Genomic DNA, 15,771 nt, shown 5'->3' on the forward strand with positions numbered 1-15,771 from the left:
GCCGTCCCTTCCCTCCTGCCGCCTTTGGCTGATCTTGCTGACACCCCCTTACGCATCCCAAACCCCTCCTTCCCCAGCATTTCCCATTCACTCCCTCCCTAAGGAGACTGAGCTTGTGTGCGTCGCAAAAACATACGGCCCCCAAAAGTAGACTGAGGCAGAGCTGAAGGCCATTTCCCCACCCTTCTTTGTCCTGCCCCCTTCACCAGTCCTTGTGCTGACCCGTAGCCTAACGTAGGCTACGGCTGACCACACTTCTTCCCTCAGGCAATCCCCATCCCACTCTTATTCACCCCACCCACTGGGAACGTTCCCCGATTGTGGAGAAGGGCATGGTTCATCTTTACCTGCTACGGGGGAAAGTTATTAACCGGAGAGAGGCGGAAGAAGTATCTTCCACTATCGGGAAAATGGTGCCGCGCTTATAATTGTCTCCCTTCTTCTCAGCTGACTTTTAAATTGAAATTAATTTCTTTGCTCTTTCCACACTATATTTATTTACTTTTATGGCGCGACTATTTTTTAGTGCTAAAACTAAGAAAATCTTTTCTCTATGTCAATGATCCTTTGCCTAACTTTCAATACAGCGGAGAAAGGAACACGAAAACTAAATGAGGTGACGGTACAGGTTTTTGCGTGTAATTTTTTGGGAATTCACGCTAGCGAACCGATACTTAACCACGTTGAGAAATGATAAAACGTCTCTTGTAGGAAAACAATCAATGTGGATAATAACGTTTCTATCTATATTTCTCCGATACTGTAAGATGTTTCCCCTGTCGTTTTCCGGTAGGAACCTTGCTCCTGTCGGCATAAAAGGAGAGAAACATACTATATGAACAGGTCACCTCACACCCGGTATGAAGAATACAGTCCTGATGAAGAATTAAGTCTTTTATGGCAACGTCTGCGAAGATGATGGAACACATTAGTCGGACGGAGAACTCAAACAGAATTTACTTCAAATATTCGCCAGAAGATAATCACATCCTACGTTATTTATGATCGTAATTGAATCTCAGTGAAATTAGAGCACATTCTGCTGAAAATACGAAGTAACTCGAAATATTAACTTACGAAGGTTATTTTGGAAACGGGCTAAGACCCTTGTTTTTCTTTTTTTCTCGTCACTGAGCGATAGAGGGCGACATAAATGGCGGTTAGGCCGGCTGCCGCTAAAATTCCGTGGGTGTCAGAAACAAATATCTATCTTTTGCATACTTAATAGTAGCTATTGGCTCCTAACCACAAATTTATTACTGTTAATTCTTATAATAAACATTGCAATTCATTATTTGATTACGTTTTCTAAACTGGTCGGGAATTTCTTAAGCGATCGTTGATGTTGAAGTATGAACAAGAAATGGGAATTTTATGGTGGTATAATTATTTAACGATTTTTCACATCATAAATCGATAGCAAAAAGCCTTTTCTATGAATTATACCGAGAATAACCACCGAAAACGTTTAAATAAGACCACTAAAGACAAAAAACGGCGGAAGAAACAAAAGCGAACATTTTTTTCATGACTTATGAAAAAGGTTTGAATTTACGAAACTCGATTTTACGAAGTGCCAATTTTCCGGTCCCACTGACTTCGTAAAATCAAGAGTTTACTGTAAATACAGCAAAAAAACTGCATTTGATAAGCCACGCATTTGGCTAAGGTGCTTTACAGTTCAAGACTTGTCGTTCATTGTCCACAGTTTCCCACAGAAATACTTTTGGCAGGTCGTACAATTCCAAACTAAGCGATTCTTTCTGCACTTTGGTATTGCCTGGAAATATTTTTTTGCAGAATCCCATCAGAAGAATATGCAGCATTGCACACGCCACGCTTTTGTCGAGATCTAATTTGAGTATCAGCCGACTCTGTATCGAGCTTTTTCAAAAGCGTCTTGCGCGAAATGTTTTAGGTAGTCTCCTTGTACACTGCCCATGAATACCTGCTAAGTCGGAAGTATTTTCCAACGAGTAGATAGGCCATCGCTGAGTATATGTTCTTGTGGTAATAATGTGATTTCATTTCTTTTGGGACTTCTCTTCGAATTATTTACCTTTCCCATAATGCTAGAACCCTAGCTTTTTTGCTGTTCGGCGAGTTTGACTGAGGTAATGTAATTATCTACAGTAACATTTCAGCCTTTTTCAGAAACGTTTGCATTAGTTTCAGTACTACTAAACGGCAATCTGCATGAAGTGAATAATCTTTTCCATCATTAGGGAAGGCATTTGCAAAATATTTGCTATCATTGTTAACAGCTAGCCAATATTCATGGCCGTATTTGTCCGGCTTAGATGGAATGTACTGAGTAAAATACACCTGATTTTACTGGGGAGAATTCGTTCAACAACCGTGATGTATGGACCAGGTTTTTAACAAGGAATGTAATTATCTGTGAATCTATCCTACACTCTTGAAAAGATGGCATAAATGACAGTTTTGAGCCGCTGGAATTGATTAGATTTCTCATCAAATCTTAGATAATGCAAAATTTTTACAAACCGGTTCCCAGTCGTTCATTTTAGATAATGGTATTCCCCAGTCGTTTGACCAAATACTTGCAATAGAGAGATCATTTGTACCTCATATTCAATGGTATAAAATATGGCTATACATGCATCTAGCTCCCCACCGAAAAGAGTAAAATCTTCATAATTTTGTTTGCGTGCTTCCACAATTTTACATCACTTTATGTGAGTCAGTATACACGAATCGAAAAATAATTGTAGATAATATCTTTGTTTTGTAACTCCTTATGAAAGGGAAAGTAAATGTAAATTACTGCATATCTTTTGCACGTATTATGTCTGAATCTTCAGACTAGCTAGAAACGTTGTGAGGAATAAAATCTTTGACTTCGTCAGAGACGAAATGATGTTCCTTTTCGCATTCCGATTTACCTTCCGGTATAGAATGCAACATAGAAAGGACTTCACGCATTAGCCTACTTCTTCTGGTCATACTGCTGGTCAGGAAAAATGAAAGCCTTACTTCACTAGAGTTCTGAAGTCCATTCCAGAGTTCACTGGATTTACTAATGCGAAGGACAGCGCACGATTTTCCTGTGCGGCGCACGACAGCCAGCGCTGTCAGAGCCGACAATGCTAGGACAATAACTTTATTTCATTCTACTGATTTATTTTCCTGGTTCATCCTTGTATCAATGGAAGGATACAAAGGTAATTTTTCAGGTTTGAAAATGAACTTCCACAAGATCAAGGGTGAAATAAAAGCGCTGCAGTGCAATACTGTGTAACAGTATTGAGCTGTAGCGAGCCTGATAGGCGGGGAGAAGGGAGGGGTAAGGGATGAGGGCAAGACACGACGGCTTCTAAACACATGAATTTGAAAATGCTCAATATGAATAGCATATTCACCGCTTTATCGCAGGATAAAATTATATCAGGACATTCATATGGTTTGTAGTTCCAAACACGGACCCATAAAATTAGAAATGCCTTCAAATTCTCGCAAATATTGGCCTGAAAGCGAAATAATTATATATTGTTGTAAATAGTTACTGGGGGGACGATGGTTTTAGATTCAGGAGGAGTGGTAAATGAACACGACCACACGTGTTGAATAACATGGCGAAACTGCAATTTATTAAAAGAACCAACTTCCGGTGAAGAACAAAAACAAATGAATACAGTAATACGATAGTTGGGAGATTACCAGCCATATTCAAACAAAAACAATCACAACACTCTCCCTTAATCTACCAACTTTACATTGCATTTTTACAATTAACCATACCCAGAGGAATAATGCACTTGCGGTGTGCAGTCACATTAAGTGCCTTAGTAAACACATCGGCAATCATTTTTTCAGATTCCATGTAATTGAGGACAACCTTCTTATGCTTAACAAGTTCCCTGATGTGATGAAACTTCACTTCTATATGCTGAGTGCGAGCATGCAATCCATTGTCAGAGGCTAATTTTAGTGCACTCTGGTTATCATTCCATAAAAGAATTGGCCCCTTCCTACCACATAATTCAGAGAGTAACCCCTTCAAGTAAGTGGCCTTCCTACCTGCAGAGTCAATGGCAATATACTCTGCCTCGGTTGAAGACAAGGCAGTTACACTTTGTTTTTTACTCTCCCAGCAGATTGGTCCACCAGCAGACACAAAAACATACCCAGTCACTGATTTTCTGTTGACGTCATTAGCAAATGACGCATCAACAAAACCACAAATATCCGGATTATTCTCAGTCCTTCGGAATTCTATTCCTGCATCAATTGTTCCTTTTAAATACCTTAACACTCTTTTCACACACTGCCAGTGTTCATTTCCATAGCAGTTGTTGAACTGGCTGAGGTAATTGGTAGCATAGGATATATCAGGCCTGGTACACACTGATAAATACAGTAAACTTCCAATCACTTGTTGGTAAGGTACACTATCACACGTTATCGATTCACCCTTGGTCAGTCGAGTGCCAGGAACCATAGGGGTTGACACAGATTTACATTCTGCCATCCCCACCTTACTCAGCAAGTTCAAAATTACCTGTTTTTGGTTCAACTTTACTTTACCATTACCCATTTCTACCCTCATTCCCAGGCAATCCACGACTGATCCTAAGTCTTTTACCTTAAAACAAGAGTGGAGCTTTTGTTTCAGTTTCTCAGCTTGAACTTCATCATTAAAGAATACAAAAAAGTCATCAACATAAACACATATTATAACCATGGATGCACCATCTCTCCAAAAATAAACACAAGGCTCATGTTGAGATTTCTTAAAACCAACACTTAATACGACTTCATCCATTCTCTCATACCAGGAACGCGAAGCCTGTTTCAGGCCATAAATGGCCTTCTTTAACTTATACACTTTACTTGCATCTGAAACAAAACCTTCCGGTTGGTACATGAAAATGTCTTCACTTAGTGAACCATTCAAAAAGGCTGTGGAAACATCCAAGTGATGTACATGCAAACCATGAGCAACAGCAATTGAAAAACACAATCGTAAGGTATCATGTCTCACCACAGGAGCAAAAGTGTCAAGATAATCAATACCATAACGCTGAGAGAAACCCTTAGCTACCAGGCGAGCCTTATACTTGTCCACTTCTCCCTCCCCATTCCGCTTCAATTTAAAAACCCATTTGCATTGCACTATATTTCCACCCTTAGGTCTGTCTACAAGATCCCACACATCGTTTTCCTGAAAAGAACTGATCTCTCTTTCCATAGCTTCTTTCCAATGAATTTTATCAGTACCATTTAATGCCTCGGTAACTGATGTAGGTTCTACCTTTTCATCACATGCTAAATATAACTCAAAACCAGGAAATTCCTTCCTTTGCCTTTCCCTCATAGGATACCTCCTTTCACCTTCATCGACATTATTTCCAGGATTTATTTGCACCTCATTTGCATCCGCAAAAGACAGATTTTCAATATCATTCTCTGCTCCATGAATGTGATTGACATTGGCATTTGTTTCACTCCGACAATGAACATCATCACTGACATTACACACTGAAGTAAATGGCAAATCATCATCTAAGTTTACAGGCACAGGCATACTGAAAGAACCCTTCTTCCCTTTACCAATAGCCTTAATTGCAGTGAAACTATTTTCAATGAATTTAACATCACGAGCAACAAGAATTTCTCTCGGGTTTTCAGGATTAAGCAAACGATACCCCTTGGAAGCTGAAGAGTAACCCACAAAGACCATTTTCTTGCTCCTAGGATTTAGTTTATCCCCCCTTATTTCCTCAGGGATTAGAGCATATGCATCAGAACCAAACACCCTGAGCTGATCATAGCTGACTTTCTTACCTGACCACAGGACCTCAGGGACATTGTCAGGGACACTCCTGTGGGGGCTTCTGTTTAATAAGTACACAGCAGTGTTAGCTGCTTCTGCCCACATCGCCTTAGGACTTCCTGCGTGAAAGAGCATGCATCGCACTTTCTCCAGAATGGTGCGATTCAGTCTCTCTGCTACACCATTTTGCTGTGGAGTATACCTTACAGTTCTCTGATGTGTGATTCCTCTGCTTTTAAAGAAATTCTGTAACTCATCACTCAAGAACTCAGTTCCATTATCAGACCTGAAAATTTTCAACCTTTTACCAGTTACATTTTCAGCCATATTTACAAAATCAATCACTCTCTGCTTGGTTTCAGACTTGCTCTTTAAGAAATAAACAGTCGTTCTGCGAGAGAAATCATCTATCAAAGTAAGAATGTACCTTGACCCACTCCATGACTTTACATTAGAACCAAAATCACACAGATCAGAGTGAACAAGACCTAGTACCTCATCTGCCCTAGTACCTCCTTCCTTAGGAAAAGGATTTCTGTGCTGTTTTCCAAGAACACAAGCATTACAATCATCAGCAGGTTCATACTTGAAATCAATGCAATCACTTAATTTATCCCGCAACAATATCATATTTTGCATACCCAAATGACCCATTCTTTGATGCCACAATTCATAATCATTAATATTGCACACAAATGCCTGCTTTGATTTAACATCCAAACGGTATAACCCATTACTCGTTCTACTTGCAGTAGCTAGTTCTGTACCATTACAGACAAAGTCATCATCATACATTTTACAACCCTTTTTATCATAAACAACAGTGATCCCTTTGTCGGCAACTTGACTTACAGAAATCAAATTTTCTTTCAATCCAGGAACATGCACAACATGTTTAAGTTCACAAATGTGATCACTTACATTTAGGTTCACAGATCCAACACCTCTGCTTTTAAGCTTACCGTTATTTCCGACAGTAATCTCAATATGACTGTCAACGTCACGACAATAATCATGCATACGGTCTTCATGGGGTGACATATGCACGGATGCTCCGGAATCTACAAACCAATCTGAGTCACACGATGCAGCCGACAGGGCACACAGAAGACTTCTCAGCGGTTTCCTATTTTCTCCTTTCTTCTCTCCCTTAACCTCGGCTCTGTTCTCGTTCGGATCCCTCTTCTTCTGCGACTGCGGGCATTGTGTTTTAAGATGCCCCTTTTCACCACAGTTCCAGCACTTCCACGCCTTCACAACTGATGAACTCCCAGCCATGGTCGAAGAGTTGTACTTCTTGCCCTTGGAATACAGGGCAGTGGTTTCGGGAACACTCGCATTTTGACCGGCACTCACGCTCTTCCGGTAGCTTTCGTCTAGCAAAATCGTCTTCACACGATCCAAATTTAAGACATTCTCCCCACTCGTGATGGCCATGACAAGATTGTCATACGAATTTGGCAGCCCCTGAAGCAACATTGCTGCAACAAAGTTTTCCGCCATCGGCTCACCGATACCCTCGAGCTTGTGTGCCAACATTATCACCTCGCTGATATAAGTGTCCATGGTTTCAAACTTTTCGAGCCTCATTTGGCACATAGAACGAAGCAGGGATACATACCGCCACTTGCCTTTATCCTCATATGCCTTGGATAAAGCATTCCAGGCATCCTTTGCCGTTTTAGCTGGCCTTACATGGGGATATACCACAGGCTGCACCATAAGGCAAATGTCTGCTAAAGCTTTCTCGTCCCTACGTTCTTTACCTTCGCCATTATCACTTCCCTGGACACAACTCCACAATCCATTACGACGTAAATAGTTCGTCATCGCGAACGACCAGTCATAATAGTTTTCCCGCCCAACGAGTTTTTCGAAACCATACGCCTGCGAAGTGACCTGAGATTCTTGCATCTTTGCTACCACACGGTTTACCACAAAAATAAAGAAATCTGAATTCAGCAGCGCAGTGGAAAGTGCGCTGGGCCCATAACCTGTTGTAAATAGTTACTGGGGGGACGATGGTTTTAGATTCAGGAGGAGTGGTAAATGAACACGACCACACGTGTTGAATAACATGGCGAAACTGCAATTTATTAAAAGAACCAACTTCCGGTGAAGAACAAAAACAAATGAATACAGTAATACGATAGTTGGGAGATTACCAGCCATATTCAAACAAAAACAATCACAACATATATTTAAGCCATCGGTTGATTTAAATTAATTATTAACATAAGAAGAAATAAACTCTTGAACAAATATTACTATTTGGCGAAAAGACGAGCAAAATACAATAGGGAGTCAAAATGACTCCCTTTGGTAGTCGAAGGTAAATTTTAAAAAATAAGTACTATTTTACTTTCTAGAACTATTTTGATCGCAAAGTTTTATTTCATGTCAAAAATGAATAAAAGTCACGAAATTTCAGGCCGGAATTTGGAAAATTTTAGTCAGGGCAGAGAAATAAAAATCGCGAGGAGTCAAAATGACTCCATCGGTAGTTCTAGTGTTAATCTGATGAAATTGAAACATGTATAGCGGTAAATCGTATGTTTGTGTCAATTTTCCACAACTTAAATGTATTTTTGGAAAATTGCTTGTACCTTTTAATTGGCCAATATGTTAAAATTCCTCCAGAAGGAGCCGGAAACATCCGTCTATATTTTTAATGCTAGCACAGAATGCAGAATATATGCAGAACTTTTCCTCCAATTGACTTTCTGGTGTGGTGTTGAATTTTTTATTATTTGTGTAAAATACCCATTAACTTTAATTTTAAATAGCCAATGTCTGTTTTCCAAAAATTTTCAGCTATGAGATAAAATTAAAACAGCATGCAAAATTATGATGTAACTTCATAAATATTATTATTTTTCATTTAATTTTATTTTTTAGCGAATAATGAAATGCAACAGCTCTCTGCCAAATTGAAAGTTGAATTGGATGTTCCCATAAATAGTTCATCAGAGTTAACAGTTCTGAAGGAAGTTGGTCTGTTTGGCTGTGTGGGGATGACCAAGTTGGAAGTTGGAATTGAAGGTGATCTATTAATCCTCAATTCCAAGGAGAAAAACATTGTACCACAGAGCACTGATGGTAGATGTGCCACGTCAATGCATCATCAGAGCTCTGCCAGCATTTATCCCCCTGTGAGTCAACTTGTTCCAATCTCGAATCAAGGAGTTGTTCCATTGGATATAACAGTTTGCATAACTCTACCCAATGATGACAACATCGAGGTAAGTGTGATGAATTTTTCGCGCTGTATGTCATGCATAACAAATCACAGATATGAGGAGGTTTCTCAGTACTGGTAGAATAAAAAAATATATGCTGTGTTGTGTTGAACATTATGAATTAAATTTAACATGCCTATGGAATAGGAAAAGAAGTTCCTGATATTTTAGTTTATGTATATGAAGTCAGTCACCCATTGCAAAGATTGAGAGAAATCATAATAATGATCATTATCTCATTTAAATTTTGTTTTGTGTTTTTAATCATGACTCTCATGATTTATCTGCAGGATAGTAATGATGAGATGACTGTTGTTCCAGACAGCCTAAATCTGCAACCAGGGGAGCGTTCTTCCTTCAGTATCTCATATCATCCTAAAACAGACACAGGGTACAAGTGCAATCGGTAAGATTTTGTTGCTGATCAATGCTAGTTCCATTAGAATATATATTATGTATGTATTTGCTTTACTGTTTGGTGTCTCATTCTTACAATAATTTACACCCAAATATCTTCATGGAAACATTGTTGGCCTGAAAAATACCTTAAGAAAGCATTTATTTTCAGAGTAAAAGTTAGTAAAATATGGTGGTGCATGTTAGGTTGGGTATATATTTTTCAGTAATGGAACATGTAAGAATTGAAGGAAAAATTAGTCTTTTTTAGCCAATAATTTTAATTTTGTGAGGAATTTTGGAAGTATGGATGTGGTCCTTGAAGGGCATGCCTTTTGCCAACTTTGACTTCTATTTTCAAATTAGTAAGGGTAATGAATGCTTTTTAAGTCAAAAAAGTCACTCGTTGATGTAGATATTTTTGTACACATGGTGAGGATGAGTTGGTGTCAGTTCTTGGCTCTGGCTCTTTACCATACGTTCCAATTTCATTTCTCCATTTTCAGTTACTTTCAATGGTTTTGTTGGGGTGTCATCTAAGCTATTCAAAATGACACATGAAGGTATCTTGCAAGCGATTGGGTGAATAACATCACTCAATAAGAAATATGTAACATCAATTTTGCTCAAGAAACTTTTCAAATAGGGTTTTACAGGAATTGCTTTGGTACCTTTTCTTTTTTTGCTTCAGTCTCATTTCCGGTTCTAAGCTGAAGAACCAGTGTAACTGAGAAATATAGAACAAAACTGACCGTTATCCACTGCATTATATCCTCTTTGTAGCTGTCTCTGGGGAATTTGATTGGGAATGAGTTTTCCCCAACATGCCCTAAGCTATGCTCTGACTTGGAATCTGATATCTTGAGTATAGAATGGGAGAAAAAATAGAAAAAAATGAAAAGCCAATATTTCTTTTTTCATACATTGAGCACTGACCAGCAAAAGTTGTAGTCTACCAGGTGCTATGCACTGGCTGCAGACCTCCTTTACTTTTTAGCTGTAACTTATATCTTTAATGCATATCAACTTGAAATATGAATGATGCTTTTGCGGTGAATAATCCGGAACTAACTCCATCCAGTGTACTGAGCTAGCCAATTGTAATGCAATTGACCAAATTTCCTTGTTAATCCAGTTAAAGAACATGATTTTACAAAACGTCATATAAGGAGATAGATAATTTTATAAAATACAATAGCTGCTGTTAAGGAAATGGTATCATACTTTTTAGTTATTTTTTTATAGTTTAAGTAACTAAATTCAGTGTAACAATGAGACTTAGTAACCATAAACAAATAAAACTACATTCAGTAGCCCTGAGGATGAGCCCCGAATCGGAGCTTGAAACACTGGCTAATATGGAGAATTTAACCTGATGGGAATCCAGAGAAGGGTTTACCCCAATCGATATGTTTGGCAAGTGTGATTACTTAGTGTACATTTATGCTACTTTCATCCAATGAGAATGAGAACTTTTTTGAGACTGTTTGATGTACCTATAATCAAAAGAGCAGTTATTTCAATTTCTGATAATCATTGCTCCACTGTAGTAATTACTGTGGTAGTATAGTGTGTTGCGGAGTCTACCGACAGCTGAGGTCATTAGCGCCGTGAGGGAAGAATAGAAAGGGAAGGGTGGAGAGAAACCCAGAGTTGGCATTGGCCTACTTATAATTATAGGCACCAAGAGCACCATGGTTAACTGTTCCATGTGACGGACCAAGTACTGAGCTCTCCACTAAGTCAAGCAAAGGGGTCTATATTGTAGTTATCTATTCAAAATATGTACTGCTAACTCTATTGCTGTACACTTTTGTTCCTGGCATTTCAAACTGTCTACCTTCAAGTGCCCTCTACGAGCACTCAAGCAGGGATTGGGCAGTCCCTAAAAAAATCTCTGCCATTACTGGTATTTGAAGCTGAACCTACTGGGTGGGTAGCCAACACAATAACCATTGCACCAGCCTGATCCCCATGTATTTGTCGTTTAATAGCAACTAAGCTGATGAATCAGTACTTAGTAGTAATTAAGTACAGTCGGATCCTGATTTAACGTCTTCGCATTTAATGTTTTTCCGCATTTAGCGTTTATTTTTTTGGGTCCCGATTCATTCCCTATTAGGACAATGTAAAAATTATCCATATTTAGTGTTTCCGCATTTTGCGTTTTTCCGCATTTATGGTCGTAAAAATTTGTCCCGCTCAAGATTTTTTTGCTCGATTTAACGTTTTTTCATGACGGTTCATCCAAATCTTCGAATTTATGGTCATCAACAAGAACAGTCTCATGAAAGTTTACCAAGAGTCGATAGAATCTACCGGGAACGCTTCTTCAATTGCTTTCTTCCGCGAGCGCAGCGCTGCGACCTTCAACTCGCAAGCTGGGTGATTTGTCTTCTCGTAATGTTTCGCTCCCCTTCTGATCCAAAGACCAGGCACTTTTTGTATCAGATCCGATCTAATGGAGCAAAGTCATCCTTTAATAACCTCGAACTACCTTATCCTTCACTTCTTGAACTTGACTTCGATGATACGTGACGACTGATGACACGAGTTATCCTCCGAGGGTCGCTACAATAATGTTTTCTCGTACCTAATGTTTTCAATTGATGGCTTATGCCCCTTTCAACTCTACTCCCTACGGGCAGTCCATTATTAGCCCAATATTTTTCCAGTCGGCTAGTTTCTCTTTTCAAAAGAGGAGGCCCAATATCAATTGCGCAGTTCACTAGAAGATTCTTTCTGTAATCCATTCCAAGGTCAGTTTCCACGGAGGAACAGCGAAAGAGCAGAGGAAGCGTTTCCCCTGTCATGACCGTGAGTTAGAGCATTCTTTCCATGCGGAACAACATTATTTTACATCGTAATTTACATATCCCGGAGCCAATTTACCGACATGCGGCTGATTGATATCGATGTCGATTCAAAAATATCTATCTGGTGCTAATTAATGTCAAAAGAGAATGACAATCGGAGTTTTGACGAACTATCACGGTCCATGACTCAAAATAAATCGCTCATACTGGAAAAAAATCACCGCATACTCACGGTAGAATAGATGAGCGCGGAAAAATACGAAAATCCGGCAGGTATCCCTTGGTGGTTGACTTCGACATCATAACCCTGACGAAATTGCCAAACTCCAGAGGCACTGACAATTTTTCTGATGAGATCCAGTTTTGTTGAAGATTAAACCTTTTCACTTAACTTAAAGTTTAGCTAATCGTTATTCAAGGTCCAACCAAATTTCATTAAAAGCTGCAGAGAAACAAGGTGAGTCGGAGTCAAGGTGATCAGCGCGCCGCGTAAACAACTTCTCCTGGTTCCATTCGACCTGCATGAGTCTGCGGATATATGACAACGAATCTGGTGCCATCATCGAGTTGAATCACCATCGACTTGTACGCATACTAGAAATAAGATTCTCCTTTTTTGGATGACCTCGAAATCCAAAATGTGCGCACGGGAGGCTTTTTTAAAGGCTCATAAATCCCTCGTTTCGCCGAGGCAACAGAAAACGCTAAGTTGGTATAATTCCAGAAAATCTCCCTTTTACTAGATATTCGGTAGTTTAGATTTCGGGATTAGCGATCTTCTGCTGTCCCTTTATTTCACTCATCTTTATAGATGCAATGACGATTTTTCGAGTACTTACTTACACCTTTTCTTATTATATTAGAAATGCTATAGTCACCTACATGTCACTTTTACAGAAAAAAATTTAAAATTTCATCGAGACCACTGAAATGTACGTAAAAATGGAATCACTAATGTCCATAAAATATTCCGTGTGGGAATGCTTTTCAGTTGATGCATATTAAAACTTTCTTAAAATATTTCTTTAAAAAAATAGGGTGGTTTCCTATTATTTTTTCATTGCCTAAATCGAAAGATTATTACACCTGGAGTACATATTTCACGCATTTAGATTTTTCAATGACGATATCCATTTTTCGCGATTAAATGAAAAGTGAAAAATTTCAAGCGCGCGAAAACGCGACGCGTAAGTAGGAATGGTGGGAAAAAGTCCGTGCGACGCATTTCTGGTTCCCCCTCCCGCCTTGTGAGGTGACCTTGATAGCGATAGGACGCAGGATGCTAGCGGGTAGCTGAGTACCCTGCTGGCTGGTAGCGCTTGTCTTAAATAAGGATTATTAATACCTTATCAAATGAAGAAAACTTTCCGACCTTAGCCAGTTTTAATAGGTGATTATTAAGACATGTTTCCCTGAGCTCTGCGCCTCATACATGCATTGGTAACCTCAGACGATGTATAACTCCCATCTTCTCGTATAGAAACTAAACTTCACGTGGAGTGGCATCGCATAGGCGCCAATCTGGCCCTTTTCAAATGAGGATAAAAATGGACCATTGCCATTCGTCTGACCGCTATTTCTAAAACGAAATAATTTGTATATTTTGAATACACTAATGGTGGGTAACGAATCGCAATCTATGCTTTTCGTTTTCTTTGATGAAGGAAACTACCCTATTGTCATCCTCTCATTACTTATTTTTACTACCCATTTTTTTTAGCTGATTCCTGAAAAGTATTATCCAACCTTCATAGGGCTGAAAACACTTAATCAATGAATTTTTTGCTGCATGCAGCACCTTTTAGTTACGTAAAATAATACTTTTTATTCATAAAAACCATTTCAATCATTACAGACCCTAAAACCTGAAAAAAATGGCAGGTCCGCATTTAGTGTTTTTCCGCATTTAGTGTTTTAAAGTTTGTCCCCCCTGAAAAACCTTAAATCAGGATTCTACTGTATTTATTTTTTATTTGGTATGTTTTTATTGAATGTAAAAAATGTAAATTATTTATTTCAGGACTCTTTGTCTAAGATTGAATCCAAATGGGCCAATGATCAGGTACAACCTGCAAGGTGTTTGTGTTCCACTGAAGATTAGTAATTCTTGGATGGTTGAAGGTGCCAAGAAAGCAATTCAGCCTGAGGAAATGAGGGTAGAAGAAACAAATCCATCGTTGGACTCAACCCCTCATATAATCCAAGCGACACGCACTGCACTTGTATGGGGATGCTCCCCTCTCAACAAAGAGTACTCAAAGTCATCGTTTATGCTAAGGAATCCAACTAAAGTGCTTGAAAAAGTGTCTCTGACTATAACAGGCAGTGAAGATTACAAGGTGAGTGTCAAATCCAGTCATAGAATTGTGCATGCACGGTTTTTGCTTTGATCCTACATTTGAGTTTATAAATCTGAAGGCAGGAAATCCAAATGGCAATTAAATTTGGTGGGAAAAATATCTCCAAAACTGGTATTTTGATTGTCTTAGGTAGTGATATGACTATGAGGGGAATGGATCCCTTACTCCCTCCGCCCAGAACTCTAGAGGTAAAAAATATATTTGTGTCTCATCAATCCTTCTTACAGTTTGAAATACAGTTAATAAATGTTTTAGTTTTAATTTTGCCTCTCTAATTTTTTTTCAAATTATGTAATTACGTATTTTCAAAATATTCTAATAAGTTTCTTTAATCAATAACCCAAGGCCTTGCTTTACCCAGTGATTATTTTCTGTCTTGGTGTGCTTTACAATCTGATTCATCCCTCCCTCCTCTCCAAGCCTTCTCCTTATTACACCTCTGGTCTTTGGTAATTATCCACCTGAGGGAGAAGTGGTGTTAACCCCTAGACTAGAGGCTGGACTAACGGTGATGGGCTTGATTCCCATCCATCCTGATGATGATGATGTTGCGCTACAGATGAGTTGTGTGCATTTGAAGGGTTGGGTGTGCTCACATCAGCACATCCAACTGGGGAAGGTTCTCAAAGGTTTGAGAGTGACTCCATGTGTAACATTCCCATAAATCAGTCATTTGAGTCTCTTGATGTGTGTTTTGCTTAATTTGGATTTTCTATCTTCAGACTTCAGGCGATCAGTAGCTCAGCTTGATTTATTCTAATATGAGTTCAACGTTTTTTGACTTCTAGCTTTTGAATAATGAATCTGAAGTGGTGAGAAAGACGTCATTTCACCTACTACCTGAGCAGTCTCAATTGGTTAGAGTATTTTTCCGCCCAAAAAAGGTAGGCCCCTCTGTTGGGAAGCTGGAGATAACTGTTCATGATGGCAGAGAAACAAACAGGAAAATTGCATCCAAAATGGTAAGTAAAAAGTTTGATTTAAGTGTACTGGGACTAGCCGCTGTGATAACTTTTACGGTGTCACCCGTAATGCACAAATTGTGCGAAAAATCCACGGAGGAAAAATCATTCGCCTTGACCGGGATTCGAACCCGGATCCCTCAATTTCCGGCCGAGTGTCCTTGTCCTTATCTGTTTAACTTGTATATTGATGATCTTGCC

General features: G+C 39.1%; 1 protein-coding gene across 2 annotated transcripts in view; it reads left to right on the forward strand.

Annotated features, from left to right (window-relative positions):
- Positions 1–15,771, forward strand: part of LOC124157050 — a 76,606-nt gene that overhangs the window by 39,782 nt on the left and 21,053 nt on the right. For both annotated transcript variants that reach the window (XM_046531525.1, XM_046531526.1), the window contains 4 exons: positions 8,696–9,039; positions 9,327–9,442; positions 14,269–14,587; positions 15,397–15,570. In XM_046531525.1, coding sequence (XP_046387481.1) covers positions 8,696–9,039; positions 9,327–9,442; positions 14,269–14,587; positions 15,397–15,570 — 953 coding nt within the window. The remainder of the gene's footprint in view (positions 1–8,695; positions 9,040–9,326; positions 9,443–14,268; positions 14,588–15,396; positions 15,571–15,771) is intronic.

Source organism: Ischnura elegans, chromosome 4 (genome assembly GCF_921293095.1).
Source record: "Ischnura elegans chromosome 4, ioIscEleg1.1, whole genome shotgun sequence".
NCBI lineage: Eukaryota > Metazoa > Arthropoda > Insecta > Odonata > Coenagrionidae > Ischnura > Ischnura elegans.